The sequence below is a fragment of the Papaver somniferum genome, chromosome 11, assembly GCF_003573695.1.
Source record: "Papaver somniferum cultivar HN1 chromosome 11, ASM357369v1, whole genome shotgun sequence".
Lineage (NCBI taxonomy): Eukaryota > Viridiplantae > Streptophyta > Magnoliopsida > Ranunculales > Papaveraceae > Papaver > Papaver somniferum.
In genome coordinates this window covers 124,056,004-124,078,847 of record NC_039368.1, presented here as the reverse complement: position 1 = coordinate 124,078,847, position 22,844 = coordinate 124,056,004, and the positions used below count along the sequence as shown (strand labels likewise).

At 39.1% G+C, this 22,844-nt stretch overlaps 1 protein-coding gene across 1 annotated transcript; it reads right to left on the bottom strand.

Annotated features, from left to right (window-relative positions):
* Window positions 1–20,076: 20,076 nt before the first annotated feature.
* LOC113320635 (transcriptional regulator ATRX homolog) lies at window positions 20,077–21,971 on the bottom strand. The gene is made up of 5 exons (XM_026568533.1): window positions 21,642–21,971; window positions 21,314–21,496; window positions 21,044–21,211; window positions 20,562–20,690; window positions 20,077–20,347 (listed from the first exon to the last, which is right to left on the bottom strand). Exons 1-5 carry the CDS (start codon window positions 21,950–21,952, stop codon window positions 20,227–20,229), a joined length of 912 nt encoding a protein of 303 aa, XP_026424318.1. The 5' UTR covers window positions 21,953–21,971; the 3' UTR covers window positions 20,077–20,226.
* Window positions 21,972–22,844: the final 873 nt, after the last annotated feature.

Below are 22,844 nucleotides of genomic sequence, written 5' to 3'. Positions count from 1 at the left end.
CCCCCTCAGCACAATGTTGGCATGCTCCTCCGCGCCTACATGCACAGCAGGCTCCTCCGCACCAACATCTTCTACAGTAGCGTCCCATTACCATCACCACCAAGAACATCCCAATCATCATTGGGGGAAAGTAAAGAGAAGTCCTCGGGAAAATCGAGGGCTTCGTCAAAGAACTCCCCCGTGGAATACATCCGATCAAAAGAAAATTCTTGAGAAGTGGGAAGGGTATCCGCGACATCACCAGCAGGGACGGAAACATCCCCGATGACAACGTCATCAGCCACCACGGCTTTGTTCCTTCCTTCATCACATGACCAGCGAAGACCTCTTCTTCGACATTGATAGGGGAGGTACCAGTACGTTCCTCCCCATCTGTAATCTCGTCCTCAGCAAACTCTTCGTTCACTGGACTAGTAACTTCTTCTTGGGCTCAACCTCGCCCATCACCGTAGTAGAAGACTGCTTCGGCCTAATCTTTTTCTTCTTCAACCTGAAACCAACACCACAAAAAGAATTATTTTTCCCCTGATGGAAGTTCTAAAAAGAAGCGCAGCTAGAATCGCGTACCTGAGCAGCTGAGTATTCTTCGGTGGAGTATAGCACCGGAACCATCCTCCTCGTCTCCCTCTACGACGTCCAGGGCATAAGGAAAATTCATGCCCGCAAAGTTCAGACGCCAGGGACAGAAATCTCCATAGCGAACAGGAGGAGACTCGCGGCTTACTATTCTCGGTAGGCCGCCAACCGCGGGGACCAGGAATCCAACCGTAAGCCCACGGACCAACTATCTCGATAACGGTGGCGTGCCACTCGTAGTCATGATCGCGCTTGATCCTCTCTCGCGCGGGGAAGAGTTTCCGACGACTGGACGCCTCCGTGCCAGGAACATACTTCAGCTTGGCATCGCTGACCTCATTTAACAGACGAATCTCGCCCGAGGAGCAGGGAGATTCCGAAGGCTGACACTCCACGGCTTGCGATTCCTACTATTGACGTAATCACCGAAGGAGTTATTGAAATTCTCAGGAGTATACCATTCCTTCTCCATGGGATTGGGGACGTACAAGTCATCGACGTTTCCCCCTTACTCCGCAGATAGCATTCCTTCAGGGCGCGGAGATAATTCCCCGATAGTTGGGATACGGAACGGCTGTGAGTATTGGTGGAAGCCTCACGACTAGCGAGCACGTCGTAGTAGAAGGAATCACCTGATTTGTACAACGGCAGCATAAGACCAGCTTCGAATGCCCAACCGTCGTTAACAAATGAAATTCATCGAACTCATACTTGGAGATAAGCTCATACGTAATATCATCCTCAGGGGCATAGAAACGAACCCCGAAGGCTTGAAGCTCATGCTTTTCCTTGAATATTTCAAGATCGATATGCTTGAAGGTTACTTTTTTCCTACTAACAGAGACACTGCGTATCAAGGGAGCAGCCTCATCCTCCTCGGCGGGGCCGGATGAACTAACGAACGCTTCGAAGCTTTTCTCTTCACGGGGGGATTCTTTGAAGATTCAACCCTAGGAGCTACACCCTTCGTATTCTTCCCTTTAAAAGTTGGAGAAGACCGTAGATGATGCTCGGGCACTAACGAACGTAGAGGAGGAATGTCAAAAGCAACAGCGGGGCGGAGCCTGCGTACTCCTAGTATCATCACGAGGACGAGCCGCTGAGCGATCAAAGACTCTTCGGAACCAGACGGAATTATCGGAGGAATCTCTTCCCTAGAGGACGAGGCTTTCGCTCCAGAAGAAACTCGACTCCGACGAACATCATCTTGAGACTCTCGACGCGGAGGAGATCTCGAACCCAGAATCAGGAGTCTGATAAGTAGCCGCGGACGGTCAGACATGGCTGCGAAAGAATAAAATCAAGAACAAGTTACACAATCAAAAACATTACCAAAATCAAAAAACACATCCATAGCAATACACACACGATAACGCAAACCCTAAAATTAGTATACATGCTCAATTTCATAAATTCACCCTCGAAGTAGTGGCTTCCTTAATTTAAGATGAAGAACAGGGGCAAACTAGTATGCAAGCATCAGAAGAAGTTCTTCATCACAAACAAGGAACAACAGTAGCAGAGAATTACAAATCAACACAGCATAAAACAGTGGAAATAAAGAAAAGAAAAACTTACCGGCAAAAACAGCAGTAGAAGAAACAAACAGGGAAGCGGGCGTGTTAATGCTAAGGTGGAGAGAATTTAAGATCACAGGTCAATGAAGACTGACAGAGAATTTAAGATCACAGGTCAATGAAGACTGACAGAGAATTTAAGGTCACAGGTTCAATGAAGACAGACAGAAATTTAAGCTGAAAAAGAATGAAAACTGAGAGAGTGTTTAGGAAGAATGAAATTAAATTTTCTTTCTATCCTTAAAATACCCGAAAGAAAGAGAAGGAAATTAAGGGAGGAATGGGAAACGTGCCCGTTACATAAGCAGTTAATGCACGAATAAAAGACGTGCCCAAGTATCTAGGAGAAGTTATTAGGAGTGAGAAGAATATGCGACGATAGTTTTTCTTCAAGGCACCCATTAGTCATTCAAGCCCGAAGAAAAGGGGCAAATTGTGTACACATATATCTCACTATCAGACACGTGTATATAAAAATACGTGGAAAGCATGCAGGCCAAAACATCAAAACATGATGCGTCACGAAACACCAAATAAACCCCGAGGAGTTACTTTATCTCATCCCCAAAAGAGAAGCTAAGATCAACGGTGGAGAGAAAGTTAGCTGACACGGACTGACAGGGGCAGAAGACACTTGTCTGACACGAGCAGACCCCTCAACTACCCGCATTAAACACTCTGAGCAGTGTACGTGTCGACCAACCTGTGGAACGAGCGAGGATACCTCTGCGGGATCAAGGGGCAAACACAGACCTCTGCGTGATGGACGCAAGGACACAAGAAGATAAGGTTCCAACGGTCTTCAGAGATGGGTCCCACATTCTAACCTTATAAATACCCCATCTCCACCAAGAGGAAAGGAGATCGGAAAAATCAGGAAGAGAAGGAGAGAGAGATAGAGAGATTGCAAGGGTAAGTTAATCACTTAGAAGAGAGAAACATGTAAACCCAAAATTCATTCGACTATTCGTGTAACCGTGAAGAACATAGTAAAACAACAAACCCCGTGGATGTAGGCCTTAGTGTTGAACCACGTAAACCTTGGTCTTATTTACATTTCAGCATTTTACATTTATTTAGCTCCACGGATGTTTACTTGTATGTTTTGTTTTCCTTAATACTTATATCACATACGTAAACGCCTCGTATAGAGTTGTTAAATGAGGCCATGATAAACCCGAAGGTTTTGAGCCAATGAATCAACACCAGGATATCATCATCACAATCTCTTTAGATGATAATGATTGATTGTGAGCGTTTGGACCCCCTCGTGGTTTGTGTGCTCACAATTAAAGAGATGGAATTGCTTGGGATTATTCTATGGACTCATAGGAATCTAATGGGAGTAATTTGAAGGGACAGAAGTGGCTGGATAATCCGTGAGGACCAATTGGAGCTGGACAGAGGCGAAGAAAACTCGGACTCTGTTGGAGTCGAGTTTGGATTTCCTAGCATGACTAAAGAGCATATATATCTTCCTAATGATTCTAATAAATCTTATGAAGAGTTTGGAAAGGATTAAACACATCCACAGCGCGTACAGGGACCAACAGAAGAAGAGAGTCCGTGTTTTTATAAAAAAAGGAAACCGAGTTATACTCGGATTTATCTTGGGATTTAATCGGTGTCGTTGTATATAAATAGGTTTCATCGAGTCCAGGAAAGGTTACCGAGAGTTTTGGGGAGGTCTGGAGGCGAGCAGAGAGGCGCAGGAGGAGTTGCAGAGAAGTCACCTGCTGCTGTGCCGCCATTGAAGAACCTTCAAGAACACGAAGAACAGACGCTTCAGAGAAGTCGTTTTCCAGCAGTCTTAAAACGACAGAGACAGCGACAGTGGAAGCTAAGTATCGTTGTTTTCCACTACAGCAGTCTTATTTTATCGTTTCCTTCTAGACGCCTACTGTCAGTCTCAGAACCATTATTTTAGTTTTTCTTCATCTTTTAATCAACTTTTGAGCTTCATAAACATCTTTTGAGCAAGTTATTAATATAAGGAGCTAAACCCCAACACTGGGATGATGGAGGAAGCCATTTTTCACGCATGTGGTATTTTTATTTAATTCTTTTATGACTATTTGCACTATTATTAATCGTTTTATGATTTTTATTAATTAGTTGTGATGTCGTTTGATGGTGTATGCTTAGATGTAAGAGCTTTTGATGCACCATGCTTGTGATTTACAATTGATGTTTTACAAAATCTGTTTTTGGCAAATAAAAGAGTCAATATTTATAAGCTATAACTGTTTAGAATTGATAGTTGAACCGCATGAGTATAAGAATTGGTGGAATCCTGAGTCCCAGTCTCTTGATCATTGTGACACATATTTTGTACATATTTTTGGTTTTTAAATCTTTACAAGTCCGAGCAACGAACTCTTACTACCACTTGAAAAATATCGTAACAGTATCCTACTTTCATTGCATTTCATTGAATCCACGTTCACGGGATTTGATATAAGCTTATCGTACTCTTCTGGATGTGACGCTGGGATGCTCAGAATATCACATGATGAAATATTTTGGATAGTGAAGTGGCAGAAATGAGAGAGTTATGTTGTTTATCATGGATCCCTCTGTTTCTTCAAGAAAATGTTTCAGCCGTGTCTCTGGAGTTATCGCACGAGTCTTTTATGTTCGTCGGGATGGACTGCGATGAGCAGTCCCCAATCGCATTTTTCTTTAGTTTCTGAAGTTTTTTCCTATGATAAGGCTTGGGATCCTCTGCGGCCTCGCAAAGTGTGGAAGGCGTCTTCTAGACAGAGAGGTGATGATATTCTTGCGGCTTCACCCTTGAAGAGCAGGTGACCTTGTTGTGGCTATGGCCTTTTGGTTGACTGTGTTTTCTGAGCTTTGACAGTGAAGGGATTCCGTGTATATCCTCAGCCCCAAGTATGGTTTACATGTTTCCATCTTGTATGGTAAGTGGGTTGACCATGATAAAGACATTACCATCGTGCGTTCGTACTGGTGATTTTGTTACTTCTTCCACGAGGAACTTAAAATATGGAGGAGTAAGGGTTACCTTTGTAGTGATTGATGCTGTGGTGAAGCTCTGGATGGTATCGACAAATGAGCGACAATAGTTCTTGGTAGAAGATGTAATTAGAATAGACTACATTGTTGTGGTAACAAAGTAGGTTTGCTGGAATTGTATGGGAATCCATGGAAGTAAAAGTATTGGCTGGATGTGTAAGCGAGCAAACTGTCCACGATCACGAGTTTTGGCGGGATGGATAAAAAGGAGGCCATGACTACGAAGATTGGTTGGTTGCGATCATGATCCTTGACATGGGGAGCGTGGTGGTACGACCCTTTGCAGGAAGAAGCGGCGTTGAAGCAGCTTCGGCTCTTGAAGAGGATATTGAAACTTAAGCAACCAAATGATGAAGCTTCGAATCGGATCCTGGAGAAGATTATAGAGAGAACGCTGAAGCAGAGCGGCTGCTGGAGCGAGCGTTGAACCGGAGCGACTGTCGGAGTGAACGTTGAAGCGGAGCCGCTGCTGGAGGAAGTTGAAGTGAAGTGGTTGTTGGAGCGAACGTTGAAGCGGAGCGGCTGCATCAATCAGTGTGCTGTCAAACTGGACACCCCTCAAGCGAATAATGGTTAGGAGTCCCCAGTTCCATCTATCAATCGTGCTTTCCAGGAGAGGTTGGGGTTTGGGAACGACTTCTCTAGTTGGAAACAACTTCTTCCCTGACGCAGTGCGGTTGAGGAATGCAAATATGTCTTGGCTCTGGGCCTTGGGGAAATATATAATCTCAAATAAGTGTTTCATCATAGACTGCACGATTTTGTGGGCGAAGACCCCGGAAATCATGCAGCTCATGATAGGTAGAGAGTCTTTGTGAACTCAGGGGGGGTTGCTGATTTTCTTTGCCTTGATTTTGGAGAAGTCATTCCTGATCTTTACGTGTGACGAAATTGGATTGCCGATTCCTTTCTACTGGGCGTTCAAGAGCAACGCTGGAAGGATGCAAGCTGTTGTTGCTTGAAAGATGTAAGATGTTAGCGCTGGAAGGATGCAAGCTGCTTTCGCTGTAAGGATGCAAGCTGTTAGCGCTGGATAGGCTTGGAATGGGCGCTGGCTTGGCGTGGACGCTGGCTTGGCACGACGCTGGATTGGCGTGGCACGGACTGTTGGCTTGGCATGGCGCTGGCTTGTTCTTGCGGACCCAGTTGCCTCTTTTCATTTGTTTTCTTGTTTTCTCGTGTTGGTGCAAATCTTAGCCATAGGTATGCCTTCCATAAATCTGTAGAAATATTGTTCTTCTGAATTGGTATAAACCCTAGACGTAGGTATGCGTTCCATAAACTTGTAGAAATATTTCATCTTAAACAATTCCTCTTCGAATATCACCGTAGTAACGTCATCTACCTCATGGACAGTGACGTGTAATCATTATTATGCGAAGTAGCCACGTACGGGTAGGTGACTGCCATTGATTCCACAACGAACTGGGCGTTAGGGTTTTTCCCTTTTTTCTTGAAAGGCAAACAAAGCGCCTGGTTTACGGTTTGATTTGAATTGATAGATAACTGTTATCTATGAGGGTTTTGGATTATTATTTAGAATGAACTGTTTTAGAATAAATATGTTTTTTGGTTGCGATTGCAAGTGAAACAAACATCCCAGGAAGGCCATGGAACCATGAGCGTTGCATATCAGTAGAGGGCATGGGATGAAACATAACATGGCTATCTGTTTTTATCATTCCTGTGAAAACTTGAAGTAGTAGACCATGTTTTTTGTCTAGCAATACTTACTCGGTTTTTAGGATCTCCTAACGAAAAATGTATCTTCCGGGTGTAAGATCGAGTTTTGTGGGAAGCACCGCCGCGATTGTGGAAAGTCCCCAGTCGTTCCTGAGTCATATGATAACCGGGTCTTCGATCTCTGGACGGATCATTTGCTTCTAACCTCTGGGAAGTCCCCAGTCATCCCTTGTCGTGTCATGAATGGTAGTCGGGCCGTCTAGTAACTGAGTCGTGGATTCCTGAGTGGATCGTTTGCTTTCACCATCTTAGAATCTGGGTTGAAAAATGAAATCGGGAATTGGAAATTGACATTGTAACCGAAATATCAATCTCCCACTGTGGTCGCCAATTGTTTGAGGGTGAAAAAAGTTTCTGCTGGTTTCGGTAATTTCTTGTGTTGGGTGAGAAACGAGTCTAAACCCTAAACAATGTACTGCAAGAGAGTACTTTAGATTCAAGAGATCAATTTTTAAAAATCCGGCCTAAACCAAGAAATGACCATTCCACACTTGCTTAGGTCACAAAGTGTAGGAGAAGGGTTGGTTTTGGGGAGGGAAGCGAAGAGAGTGTTGAGACCAGAATAGTTGATTCTGGAAGAGTAGTTGTATCAGAAAGCGTAAGCTAACAGATGAGAAAGCTAACAGGTGATTTCTGAGTGTTGTATGCTCCTGACCCAAAACTTGTTGTTTGGTGGAAATAGGTGAGACCTATTTATACTAGTCGCAACGAAACGTACCCTGGTCTCGTAAGAATAGGAAAAGGTTTGAGTAAATGGAAGGAAACGATAATGGGTAACGCCTGGAATTGATGTTCCATAATGAAGGAAACGTTTCACCATTACTCCTTGTATTTACTAACCGCCTCATTCTTATGACACTTTCTTGTAACGAGCGTAATGTACGCCGCAAGCTGTAAACCGCCAAACCAATACCCTAATGAGCATCCCCCAGTTTGTGACATGTATTGATGTTTCGAGTGTTTTTATGGAAAACATGTAGCATGTTGCTGCTGTTTGGAAAGTTGAGCTTGGGAGACTTGCCGGTTCGGTGGTGACCCTTGACGGTCGAGATTTTGCATCTTGAGAGGAAGGGTAGCCGTTGATTATTGCAACCCTTCGTTTGGTAGCCAGCGGTATGAAAGCATGCCCGGCATGGGTTTTACATGGTTAGGCGTGGCCAAAATAGGATTTTGGCATAGTTTAGGCGCGGCCAAGAACTAGGGTTTTGGCATAGTTTGGGCACGGTCAAAATTAGGGCTTGGCGTTGGGCCAAAGGTTGCCACACGTTAGCTGGTAAATATCAGATATCGGTAGAAATCAGATATGTTAGAAATCAGATATGTTAGAAATCATGAACTTTGTAGTGCACATGTTAGAACTTATAGATATCTAAAAATGAAAGAAAAAAACATAAAAAATAATTGAGCTCATCTGCCTTGATATGTAATGCCTGCGCGTATATGTTAGGGTTCTCGATCTAGATGACGAGGTAAAAGTTTGATATCTTTCTGATTCTAGCACTACAACTTGTGAGTTCTATTTACAATTTTTTTTGAAACTTTTTGAACATGTGATATGAAACTTGCACTTGCACCATCTGTCAAGCATGTATAGCGCCTGATTTGCGTAATCCGGTAGACTGCCAATCATCTAGAATACCGATACTGCCTCTTGCTATAATGTCAATATAATGTATATTTTTTTGATTTATGTAAAGTCATTGTATCATCTTGTCTTTGTGACTCTTTCATCTAAACAGAAAAGAGAAAAGAATGAAAAGAAAATCAAAAAACTTCAAAACAACAAAAAAAAATCAAAAAAATCAAAAAAGGAAAGAGAACAAAAATGAAAAAGACATTTTGTTATCTTGTGTTCCATGAAATCAGTATTTCTTGCTTCAAAGTTGTCAAAGTAAATAGTCAGTCAATGAGTATGTTATAATTAATCTTCGTGTCTGTTTTGTAAATAATATTGTATGAGCAAAAGAGGATGTAACTAGCTTTCCTTTGAATCGGTTCAACTATCTCTCAGCATTGGCAGTGATGACTTAGGTTGATAAATAAGTTGCTATGCATGTTCACGATAGAATTACACCTTACACTCTTATCACATGTTAACCATTCGAACTCTTGGATTTCAAAATAGTTTTTGTGCTGGAATCAGTGTGTGTCGCTTGTACCTTTGAAAGCTAGATTGACATATCCATTTTGCTGTGAGCTTAATCTGAAATGCAGGTGTTACACATCATACAAGGTGAGCTCTCTTTTGACCTAGAAATTTGTGGGTATGTTCTAAGCAAGCCCTCACGAGACTTCAACTCGTCCACTAGGAACACTTAGTGGTTTAAAAGGCTTATTGCATTCGCTAAATGCAATCGAGAGACCAACGACAGTGGTATAGGTAGGATTTCCTTAGTTTTTGTTTTACCCGAGGACGAGCAAAATGCAGGTTTGGGGGTGTGATCGGTGCCTAATATTGCATATTTATAGATCATTTTGTTGTCTTTTGTCACATCTCAAGTGCTTTAATATCTTATTTTATGCCAAATTATGCATTTAGTGTCTCGGGCATCAATAATCATTTTGTTGTAAATAATGATATTTTGTGTATATTTTGTGTTTGTAGGATTAATAAATATGGGGATGTTTATAGAGGGAGCAGGTGACTGAACTCTGAAGACTATAGCGGAAGAGTATTATGGAAAGTGGAAATGTTTGTATCAAATGGTTGCCAAGAAGTGGACGGCTAAGAAATTCGGAATGAAAATCAATGGTCCAAAGTGCTCAAGTCATGTTTGAAGACAAGAAGTCAACAAATCTCACCCTTGAACACCTAAAAAGGCTACACATGCCTAACACCCAAGTAAACCATCCTTTACACTTTCCCTTCTCATGTCTAAAATCAGAAAAACCTATTCTCTCAAACCAGACACCACCTCCCTCTCTACTGTCAAACCCATACCACCACCAGTCTCTCTCACGCCCATAATTTTTGTACAACATAATATTTCCCTAATCATACTTCTGCTGTAACATCCTTGCCACCTTTCTTCTCAATATCGAATGACAATTACCGAATTTCATCATTTCCACCTATCTATTCTTGTTGTAGCCGTTTGCGTGAAATTGGAGAAGTAGGTTAAAAGTCATTGATGTAAGAAATGAAAACCTAAAGTCTAGCAGCATGGTGTTGAAGGATGTGGAGTACATCTCAGTTGTATCTTTTGGTGAGTGATGACATCTCAAATCCCTATTTCAATCCCTAATTTCAGTTGTACTGATGGAGATATTAAAAACCCAATTTAGGGTGAAGCTGATGTATAAATAGGGGTTGTCTTTGTGTATTGATAGAAAAAGATGAGAGGGGTCATAGGAGAAATCAGTTGTAATCTATCTTCTTAAAAACTGTCCTTGGTAGAAATCAGTTGAATATTAAGAAGTTTGCATGAATGAATATCTCAATTTGTGAATCTCATATGTGATCAGTTTTCATCATGTTCTAAATCTCTAAGCTAGGGTTTAGATGAAGCCCTTAATTTAAATCTAGGATATTTCTGCGATGTCATTGTTCTTGTTGTGCTTCAATGTTTAAGGATAGATTTAATCTTGTGTTACAACATATTACTTTCACCTTGCTTGTTATGCAACCTAGGTAGTCAGAATAATTTTATGTTGTACTTCAACTTGTGATTAATTGATTGTTGTTAATCTGTGATTAGTTGTGCTGTAATAAGACAACTAATGCTAGGGATTAATACCTTAGTTGATGTTAAATCATCCATCTGAAGATAGCCTTGGATATGCGGCAGACTCAAATCTTCCCCGCTGTCTACTGTAAGGAACAAGAATAGTTTCATTAGCGTGTAGGTTAAGTGGTGAATTCAATTACCCTAGTTCCCTCTTATCATGTCTTTAACCCTTCATTTCAATTATATTTTTGTTCTTCAGTTCAATTTCTCATAACAAAACATCTCGTCGTATCGACAAACACCCTTGTTTAAATAAGTATAAGTAGACTTTGATTTCATCTTCACATCGCCCTAGTCTCGGTGGGTTCGACCTATATTTGCCCTGTTCTACATACTAGACGATGTGCACTTGCAGTTTAATATTGTAGGTTTCTAATCCTACCACGTGGCTGGCATGGTTTTCCATTGGCACGGTGGCGGGAGAATTAGGGTTTGGTATGTACGAAGATGATATCGGTTAATACTAAGGAACCTGTCGTGGAACATGACACACATATATATAAAAAAAGGTACCCTGGTAGTTCTTACGTAGAAATATTAAAGGGTTCAATAAATGCGCTTGGTGGAGACATTATTACTGAAATTCGGTGACGTCACTGTCTGACTAGGGTTTTACGATTTTAACCCTTAGCTAAAAACCACCATCAACACCTAGATTTATTTGTTTTTCTCTTGAAATCACCAGGGTAATATCAATCTCTATTCAATCTTTGAATGACTAAGTTCTTCAAAGAAAGATATTTGCCTAGTTAATAGGTATTGCAGAACATCATCTTTTTAACCATACTTATTCTAGATAATATAATTCCTTATTTCTGTAGATTTTGATACCCTTGTTTTTAAGATTTGATTTTTTTCCAGTAAAATTATATGCAAGCTACTATCAAGGTTAGGGAATAGAAACTAAACAATGAGCAGTTGAAACCATTACTCCTTTGAATTGTAACAACAGGGTAGGTACTCTCCATTTCCTTCAATGGTGACGATCCTGAAATGTATCCTGAAGAAAAGGAAAAGGAAATGCAGGAAAGGAGGAAAATGGCTGAATATAGTGACCACTAATAGCAAGAACAATTACGCCAAAGAACGATAATTTTATTGCATTTTTTATTTTGTTAAATCATTTACATTATTAAGTAGCTTTAATTGATTCCTCCACAATATTATCTTGTTGTAGTGCTGCGGTGACGGACCGGAAAATTACGCCTTTGGAGCGTTGCCCCGCATGCCGTAATCTCCCCGATGCGCCATGATGAAGCTACGATCTGCGGGACTTAAAACTAGGAAAATGCACGTCCATTCGCCTTTTCAAGCATGCTCGTGGATCACGATTCAGCTAACTTATCTTTCACACCATTCCAACTCACCCTTGATCCACAAAGGGTTTATTAAGAAAATAAAAACCTTCTTAAAACGGGAAAAACACCCTTTTGAGGCCCTAAACAGTGGAATTTGGATATATTATGGTGACCACGTGGATCTGTAGATTGACATGTCTTGATCTTTGGGCCGTTTCCCATCAAAATGGACTCCTCTTGAGCTAAATTAAGACACTCGGGTTTTTAGACTCCAAATAGGCTATAGATCGACATGTCTTGATCTTTGGGCGCATCGGGGTGATTACGGTCTGCGAGGCAACACGCCAAGGACATAATTTTCGGTCTGTCACAGTTGGTATCTGAGCAAGTTCCGAGATAACTCTAGGGACTTTGCGGGAATGGCTTGTCAGGGAGTATTTTCCTTAATGGAAAACTTAAAGTTGGAGAGTAGACAAACTTTTGCGCGGAAAGAGTTGTAACTGCTATGCCAGTTACATTGCGAATCGAGTTGAGCTTGTGTTGAGTGATGTGAGTTTTCCTGGCCTAAGTGGCACCCAACTTATGATTGGATATCCGGAAGACCGTCTGGGACGGTGGGTATACAATGGGACTGATCATCCCCACACGTTGGAAACTGGCCAACGGTGTGCGTTATCAGGCTCGACAAGCATCCCACTTACGAGTGGCAACATGGATGACCGTCAGGGACTGTGGGCGACTGGATACTGTTCCACACAGTATTGTGCTAAGATCTTGTCATTTCGATGACACCTTTCAACTTGTTAACCTTAGGGATTCCTGGGTGGTAGTATGGGATGATATCCTCTTGGCACTGGCCAATATCTTGCTATTGTTGTGGGAACTTTTGGATTCCTGGGCATGCGGTATGGGACGTTTGCTCAGAAGGTCCTAATTCATGTTCCATGAAAAACTGAAGAAACTCGTGATTTCTGAGCATCTGGTATGAGACTTTTGCTCAGGAAATACAGACCGAAGAGATTGTCCACAATAGTTTTGTTTTGAATTTCAGGGACGAAATTCTTTAAAGGGGTGAATAATGTAACACCCTGTGTTTTTAGCATGGCGCATGCAAAATATGCGCCATGGCTCGAGATTGAAGCTTCATTAAAGCTTCCCTTGCATAGTAAGATGCATTTGTTCCAGAGCCAGTGTTGCATCATTTATGATGCATTAGGCCAGTTGCGTAGGTGGCTTCGAGCGTTGCAGCGAAATCATTGTGCACCAGGCCAGAGAGGGATGTCCAAAGGAGTGCTGCGCAATCATTATGCTCAATCATTGTGCATCAGGACATAGAGGGCTGGCAGAACGAATAATGCACAATCATTGTGCATTAGGCCAGAGAAGGATGGCCAAAGGACTGTTATGTAATCATTGCACACAATCATTGCGATGAATAGTGAAGCAGGCATGCCAATGTGGTCCCCTTTTTATACTTGTGAAATGTCAATAAGACATATATAGGAAGGGGTGGTGAGTTGAAGGTGCATATGCGGACCATGCGCAAAGTAAGCTTCATAGCTTAGCCGGAAGAGTATAAATGATGCGTAAGCCTCATTTATAGCTGTGTAGCCTTACGAATGGAGCATATGATGCTTAGGCATCATTATGCTATGTCGCGGACCCGATGATGCATAATCATTGTGCATCTTGACGTAACGGCCTGTACGGACAAGGTCATTACCATTATTTATTGGCAACAACCTTGCAAGCGAGTTTGTCTTAAGCTTTTGTCCCTTTGATGATGAATTACGGTCTGTGCTTGATCCCTTTAGAGTAGGGAAGGGTACGTAGGTAGCCGCAATGAGTTGCAGCATTGCCGGTCCAGCACGTTGCCGCTCATATCATCTAATTGTGAGATGATTGCGGCAGTTTGGCCCCTCATATCATGTAAGCTCGGTAGCTCGATGCAAGAGATGATTGTGGGCAAGCTTGATGAGTCTTAGTTGCATGCCAGAAATTGGATGCTCATACTTCCTATCAAGCTACAAAGAGCAATCTATTGCCTATTTGGAGGCTAAAACCCCGAGTGTCGTAATTTATCTCAAAAGGAGTCCATTTAGATGGGAAACGGCCCAAAGATCAAGACATGTCGATCTATAGATCTACATGATCACCAGAATATAACCAAATTCCATTGTTTAGGGACTCAAAGGGCGTTTTTCCCATTTTAAGAAGGTTTTTATTTTCTTAATAAAACCTTTTTGGATCAAGGGTGAGTTGGAACGGTGTGGAAGATAAGTTAGCTGAATTATTCTCCACGAGCATGCTTGCAAAGGCGAATGGACATGCATTTGCCTAGTTTTAAGTACGCATATCGTAGCTTCATCATGGCGCATCGGGGAGATTACGTTCTGCAGGTAAATGCGCCAAAGGCGTAATTTTCCGGTCCGTCACAGCTGAAGAAGAATCCAGAGCTGCGGGGCGCGAGCCTATAAGGTAATTAAGCAGTGACATTTTGTACCGTTGTTTATGTCCTACGGTTTCTGGTATAAACACTCTTATGTATACTAATCTCTTGTTTGGTTGCAGTTACAATTCCAAAGTTATTACCAGATATGATTGGATCCTTCTTCCCCCAAGCGAGTTGCAACATTATCGTATGACGAATGCAGGTCAAGTGCTCCCATGAAAGCCATTATTTCCCGTAAATAAGATAATGCAGTGGATGTATGTTAGTAATTATTCAGCTTTGCTTATCTTTTGTTAAGTGGCAATCATTTTATTAAATATATACTTATTCAATTATCAATTGAAAATTTTCTTTAAAATTCTCGTTTAAATACTTATGTGGGATCAAGAAGCTCTACGAGTAGGAAACTAGATAATTACAGTGTTATTACTCTTCAATTGATTCGACTGACTAACGATTTTTGAAACTTTGATTGCACCTAGTTTCTTTATTCTTGAGAATATTCTCTTCTGATATAAGATTCACTCAAACTAGATCGAAGTATCGATGGGATCTTTACAACTGTATATAGATCTCAATATATCTTTTGATAATCTATTGTTAACAGACTCCGATCTGTGTGTGATTGATCACAAGATATTCAAGTGGTGTTATGCAAGTTTTTATTGAAGATTAAAGACGATTTGAAGACGAAGAAGATTTTTTATTAGTTCTCATATCTTTGCGCGTGCACAAACTTTGATCGGATGGGATCCAACTAGAATCAGATTTATTCGATTGATTAGTTGTGTGAGATCGGCATTCTCAATATTTCTCTTTGAGATTATTTTTGATTGAGTGTGAATAGAAACTTAACTTCTTTTGTAGTTATTGGATAGATTGATCTAACCAGGAAAATGAGTTTATTAGATTAAACAGAAGAGCCTTTTCGTATGACTTGAGATATCTTTATCTTGAAAGAATCAATAGAGTTGTTACCAAATAGATTTGTTGTTCCTTTACTGTTTGGAATACGATCCAAAGGAATTGTACTAGTGCGTTACCTTCGAATTCGGAAGCGCAGGGATACTGAGGAAACTAAGTAAACTATGGGTAGTTGCTTGGTCTCAACTATACAAAGTTGGTGTAGATTTTGTATAACGTCTTAATTCTGAGAGTACTCAATTCTGGACTAGGTCCCGGGGTTTTTCTGCACTTGCAGTTTTCCTCGTTAAAAAAATCTTGTTGTGTGATTTACTTTTTTTCCCGCAATTATATTTGTTTATATGGTTTAAAAGTAAATTTCACTTTACGTTAACTCCGATATACTTGATAGTGATTCTATAGAGTTTGGTAAAGTGAGAAACTATTATCAAGTATCACACTTTGGTAGTCTTATTGTCTCGATTTCGTATCCATAGACAATCACACAAAGTGTGAATACCGAAGTTGTTGTATTGTCTCGACTTTGTCCATAGACGATCACACTTGGTAAGAGGACTTATAGGTTGGGAAAAAAATCGTGGTTTATTTGGGTACCCTCATCTTTCAGGTTATATCTTGTCACACACTATTGGTCATGACCGGTTATAACTCAATTCCCAACATAAGTTAAGATAGGTACCTTGTCATCTTGTATTGGTCATCCAAAATATATTCAATAAAGAACCGGACCAACATACTTATGTTTTCCCTTTCGATTATGAAACAAGTTCATACATCCACTTCCTTAAAGCAATGTAATATTACATATTTTCCTAGGATGAAATCATACATATATCCCATACATAATCAAGTAAATAAATACATAGATTATGTAGATGCCGTATTTATTATGAAGTTTAAAAGATAAGTGTTATACTTCGGAATATATTTCCTTGATAATTTGATCATAATAATATGACCAAGTACAATCACTATAGTATTATATATATATATATATATATATATATATACAACTTCTTATGTTATGTTTTAAATATAAAGTGACTTTAAAGATACCTTGTGAATGGAATAAAAAAAAAACAAGTCAATTCAGTATTACTAACCTCAAGTGGAAGGATGATGTCTTCGTTGCAGTCGTTACTTCTTCACTTTCTTCAGGTCTTCAGAGTAATACTTGTACGTATCAACTTTTATACACTTTATAGTCTAACCTAAATGAATTTGACTCTAGTATTTAATCAAGCGACTCTAATTGAGTTTCGATGCTAAAATATGACAACCAAACTTAACATACCAACGCAGGGTGGGTTCAACCGAGCGATGCTCTAACAGGTGTATTCATGGATTGCTTATTGGATCGATATAACTCTATTTTGACTACTGAGTAGTAGTTTCTTCAATCGCCCATGAGACCCCTTTGTAATGCTATTGTCTCCTAGTTCTTGAGGTTTCGATATTCATATGTCCATGCAAATACAAACCTATCCTTATGTAATGCCAACCATTTTTTTTACAATACTCAACAGGTTTTAGATAGTTCGTGCCTCATTCATCCTCAAATTTCATCAAGTTAACCTCATAAATTTCCTTGGTTATCGACTAAACGATCTTGTCCCATGCTTTTATAAATAACTTCCACTTTGTTCCATCCTCTTTCCAAAAAATTTCAAACAACCTTTTCTTTTCTTCTCGTTCTTCCACGGTTAATTTATTAATGCGTTCATCCTCTTCCTTCGACCTCTTGGATACCCTTATTTAGTTTTTAGCTTGGATATGATGTCTGCAATCGGATGTGAGGTTGCATTGAATGTGCCACGTACAGCGCAAGTTTTGGGCTTCCTAAAATACTACATTTATTGCATTCATTAAGGCTAGATCATTATCCGTTACAATAACCCTTGGAAAATGCTCGTCGTTACAAATTGACCCCAATGTTGCAACATCCAAATGAAACTCACATCGTTCTCATGATCCGTTAAACCCCACTCCACCGTAAACGTGTTTTTGTCCAAAGTGTGACAAGCAATGTTCAACAACGGCATTTTATATTTGTTTGTCTTATAAGTAGCATTTATCAGAAAAAAAAATTAAGAATGCATTGAGCCAATTGGATCATCAAAGGATATGATAAGAAAATGCAAACCACTTTACCATCCTTTTCTTCCTTTCTCAATGTGTAGTCATGTAACTCCTCGAACCACTCTGATTGTTTCATAACCGATCTATCATCCCATTTCGTCCTTTTGATCGTAACTAGTGCCGACTTAATTGTAGAAAAATAAAACAAGTTTTTTGGGTCGTACGAATTTATCTTACTGAATATTACACTCGCTTTACAAATCCTCATAGACCTCACCGTCTTCATTTGATATTGTTTTAACTTGAAAACCATTACATGCCCAACAAGAGTGTCCCGATCATCGTGGTTGTGGAAACCGTTAGCAACTTTAAAAAATTTCCACTCTTTACATTCCCTATTGTCGTACTTATAGAATACAACCTTAAATGGCAATCCTATCTTCTTTGTATTACTTCGGTATTTCCTCTCCGTTTTCCTTACGTACTTACGATTCTTTCCCTCGTGACTCTTTTTCTCCCCACCTTTCTCACAGATTATTTCAAACCGAATGTCCTTCACGAAATTTTTCTGAACTACCACACATATCTTCTCTTTTTCCTTGTTAATAAGCCATTCATTTTCCTCCACCTTACTTGCAAATGACCAAATGCGCATATAACAAAACAAACCTCATAAGCGTAAGCATTTAACATACATTTTTTGAAAAACAAAAGAGTATTCACGAGCATACCAAATTGTTTGCATAGTGTAGGGTAGTATCAGATCTCAAATGCAAATCATCAACCGCTACAATGGCCTACATATGACAACAACAAGTTAGGATATAATAATCGGAAACACATGATTAAATTTTTCTACCGATTATGCCATAATGGGTAAGAAAATGTTTACCCTAGACTACAGATTTTTATATACAAAAAACTAGTACAATCAGAGGTATAATATGTAGAAAAACAACCGATTGTAAGACAATCAGTAGATATATGTAAACAAAATAAAATCGATTATAATTTTTCAGATTTGAAAATTTGAAGAAAATTCAGTGCTGGACCGACATCTATAATCGGGAGATAAATGAATTCATCGACTACCGATTATGAAAGATGAAGAATTACAAATATATCAACTTTGGAGAAATTTGATTTTGGGGATACAAAAACAATCAGAAGTTAAATCATTTTACTGAACTACCGATTATAAAAGATGAAACAGACCAAAGTTTTATAAGTTTGGAAAAAATCGTTTTTGGGGCGACTTTTAAAATCGATAGTTAAGTTATTTTAGAAAACTACCGATTATGAAAAACTGAAAATTTCAATTTGGGGGTTTTTCATAATCGGTAGTAATCTAAGTTCACGAAACTACGGATTAAATATATATTTTGGTGCACTGGCTTATAACCGGTAGATATGGTACTCCATTATCTACCGATTCTGGGTAGTTCATGGCATTTAATGCATGCAAAAATCAATTTTTTTGGTTTAGATACGCATACAAGCGTATATAAAGTGGGTATTTGAGTTTTCTTAACACAATACATGTATGTTTGATCCATTATTAACTTCGATCTCGTATGATTCCTCGTTCTCTTCCATGAAGTTTCTATATAGGGCTTCTTTTCCTCCACCAAAATTTGGATCATTCAACAGATACTCCAAATCGTCATCTCTAAACATTATCAAATCTTCATCATGATGTTTCTCACCTTCTTCTTCGTAGACATCCATTTTTGTTATGGATTTAAGAAAGGATGGTTTTGCTCCTCTTCCCACTCTAAACTTTAAAACTAGATAACTCAAATAATCTTCCTAACACTAACTACTTATTATACTAATTATTTATCGATTATTAAAGGAAAAATTAGTCATTACGAAAAATGAGAGATAAGGGGTGGCTTCATTTTAGGTTTGGGTAGTCACTCCTAATTCCTTTCAGGGAGCCCCTAAAAATAGCAGGTTGTTTATTTTGTCTGTAAAACCATGAGAAATAAACTCGCCAATTCTGCACATATTTCTTTAGTATCAAGTTTTTTTAAGGGTGATAGATACGTGTCTACAAATTGTAAGCTATCTAGATGAACTAACATTTATCCGATTTTCATTGGAACTGAGCAAAAGAAAAAAAAAACATCAGTTTTGGACAGTATTTTTCATTAGAAATGAACAAAAAAGAGAGAAAAAAAAAAAAAAAACATTAGTTTTGGAAAGTATGGGTAATTTTTATAATGGGTAATCCAGCTGAAAAAAAATAAAAAAGGAAAAATAAAAAAGGAAAAGTGAAGTCTGAGATTCAAATATGCTGTTGAGACGAGCGAGCCAAGTTTCTTTAAGCATGATTTTGAGGTATGGATGCTTAAGTTCACCAATCTTAATAGCACGAAATTACCTATCCAGGTTCCAGCCTAGTAGCCTACATATATTGATTAAAAATATATATGCAATATGAGGAGCAACATTATCAATAGAACTTAGGAGCTTGCTTAAATCAAGGTCCTGCTCTAACAAAGAACCAGAAAAATCCTTTGATCTTGCTTAGAATATTTGGACAAAATATTTATGTTACTCATGAAACTGTTAAAAGTGAACATTTTAAAAGATTGATAGAATGCATATTTGACATAGTGGTAAATGATTCGAACTTTCTTATAAAGTTGAAGGCCTAATCTTTCACCAATCTTCAGTGGGTATATCTCAAAAAGAACTACTGTAGGAGGACCTTTACAGCAAAAGCACCTATTGATACATGTGTCTACTAATTACCATCGGTTTCTAAACCATCTGCCAAAATACCATTGCTTGTGTTCTCTTTCTCATCAGTTCTTATCTTGTTCATAATTTACATTCTCAGCACTCTTCTGGGCTTTCTTCTTCTTCTTTTTTCTCTTCACCTCGCCATTATCTTGATTACTGACGTGTCCAGCAGAATTGATAATCCTGCATAGAAGTACTTTGTCAGTCTAACAAAATGATTGCCATTTCAAATACCGTAACACCATGTTTTCGGTCTTTGCACTACATCCTAGCTCACCACCAACCCTTTATATACAAATATAAACAAGAGCTACTATTAATAGCTACAAGTGAAAGACATTTTTATCACGCAAAACAAACAAAAAAGGTTAATATATAATTAAATATCAGGTCTCACTTGCCAGTAAGTTGATCCTTTTCAGGTTCCACTCCAGCAAGATCCTGATTCATGCCTTTAGTCTTCGCAAGTACATCTTCACCATGATTCCTTCCATGTTTTTTCTTAGGTGTACCATCACTCTCTAGCCTGATACCATTGCATGACACAAATGAATTTTCAGAATCTTTAAACAAGAGTTGTGGTGAGAATTAATACATGGAACGTGTACATGCATTACATACAAAACAAAGGTTATTCCAAACAAAGGTTGCACATCCTTCGGTTTGGACTCTAATATAATCCTTTTTTCTTTTCTTGGGTGTAACATTTTCTGGCCCAATATCAGTGGATGGCACAGATGAATCCTTAGATGGTTCAAAGAACATGATTTTACAAATAAACAAGAGGCGTCACTAAAAATAAACACAAAATTAGGGCATTTTAGGATATGCCCGTAAGAACAAACCAAAAAGGGTTAACCAGAGAAGATCAGGTCTAACCTATCATTAGGTTGCTCCTCCTCAGGTTTGGCTCCAACACAATCCTGATCCGTGTTTTTAGCCCTTGCTCCTCCATCTTCACCGCGATTCCTTCTATTTCTCTTCTTGGGCTTAACATCGCTTCCAAGCGCGACGCCATTATATGGCACGGATAAATCTTTGGATGGACTACAAATGGATAAGAAATATTGTGAAAACAACAGAAAACACATTTTTATGACTTGTGAAAAAAAAAACAAAAAAAAAGGTACTAAACAGTTCAGGTCTCACATGGCACTAGGACCAGGTTGCCCCTCCGTAGGCTTCAGTTCAACATGATCAAGATCCATCTGTTCAGTCTTTGCATCCCCATCTTCACCACGACTCCTTTTCTTTTTCTTCTTCGCCTTAACATTGCTTTCTTGCTCAATATCAGTAGCTGTGGTCAAGGAATCTTTAGGTGGTTCAGATATCCTGGTTTTACAAACAAAAAGGATAAGGGAGAAGGTACGTTTATGCTACTAATACTTGAGAGAACTTTCATGAACCTATCATTTATAATGTGCAGTTTTATTTTCCATTAATTGAGAAAAATAAAAATGCATAAGAAGTATCTCACTTTTCTGATTTGCTGACCTGAACATGGCTATCCTGATTCAATTTTTCAAATGTGCCAGAATCACTGCAACCATTGCCCTCCTTGCTTTCCTTGGCTAATTGTGTTTCGGACTTCTTGAATAATTGGGAAATAGGAACAATATCTTCATCTTCATCTCCACTCTTGACCTCCAAAATCTCCTGATCATCGGTCTCTGAGTCGCTGCTTACTACTTGGTACTTTTTTAGGTTCCATTTCTTATTCGTAGGTTTTGCATCATCATCGGAGTCCTCAATTTCCACCACTGTATGAGAGAGCATCGAATGAAACATTAGCTAAGAAAAAATTGTAACCTGGGATCACAAAGCATAAATTTTTGGCAAATAAAAATTATGACTCAAAAAGGCACATTCTTATTCAATTTTTGCAAGGGAAACGTAATCAATATCAGCTGATGAAGGAAGCACCTCAAATAACCTCACTAATGCACATATCATTGATATACTACCTGAAAGGCCCAACTATACTCGATATAAACTTGATTGTTTTTATGTGGCTTACAACCAGAATAAAGAATCATGATTGAACCAATGATAGCATAATCAAATGGCTTTGAATTTTCGATTTGCATAAGAAAATTAGTACGTTAGTATTGCTCATTTTCTTACTGGGTGAGGGTAGCACAACCTGTATTAGAACTCTCATACAGCATTTTTGTTCATAAATATACTATCAAATAAATGATAAATTTTGAAGTTAATACGCATTGTGGGTTTCACTAGATCTATTTACAGCTTCAGATAATAAGTTTTACAGCCACAAACTATTCCTGCACTCTATATATTTTTGGGGACTACTCCAAATATACTAGGAAATCGACAAATAAGTAAAGAAAGCCCAATCTAACAGACTCTATATGCCAATGAAAAGCGAAGAAAGCCCAATCTATACCTGCACTCTTGCGGCCTTTTGATGGTCGAGACATTTCAATATCATCATCACCAACAATAAAGCCATCTAAGTCATCTTCCTCTTCACTATCATCAGACTGATCAGACTCGTTGTCAGTGTCAGCAATATCTACCCCGTAGGATTCGCTTATAAAGTTTAAGCCAAAAAACAAATGAAGCAAATAACATAAAACAAAACGTTAAAAGATTATATATAGTGAACTCATGACATAATGATGGATACGAATCAGAATCACCATCGGCGCCACGTCGA

Bases quoted from the DNA above. Each gene is read 5' to 3' on its own strand.
- LOC113320635 (XM_026568533.1), bottom strand. From the start codon at position 21,952: ATGTTTCATTCGATGCTCTCTCATACAGTGGTGGAAATTGAGGACTCC. The intron at 21,212-21,313 runs GTGAGACCTGAA...ATCCATTTGTAG, and splicing joins CAACCTGGTCCTAGTGCCAT to TCCATCCAAAGATTTATCCG. The intron at 20,348-20,561 runs GTGAGACCTGAT...ACTTCTATGCAG, and splicing joins AAGGATCAACTTACTGGCAA to GATTATCAATTCTGCTGGAC.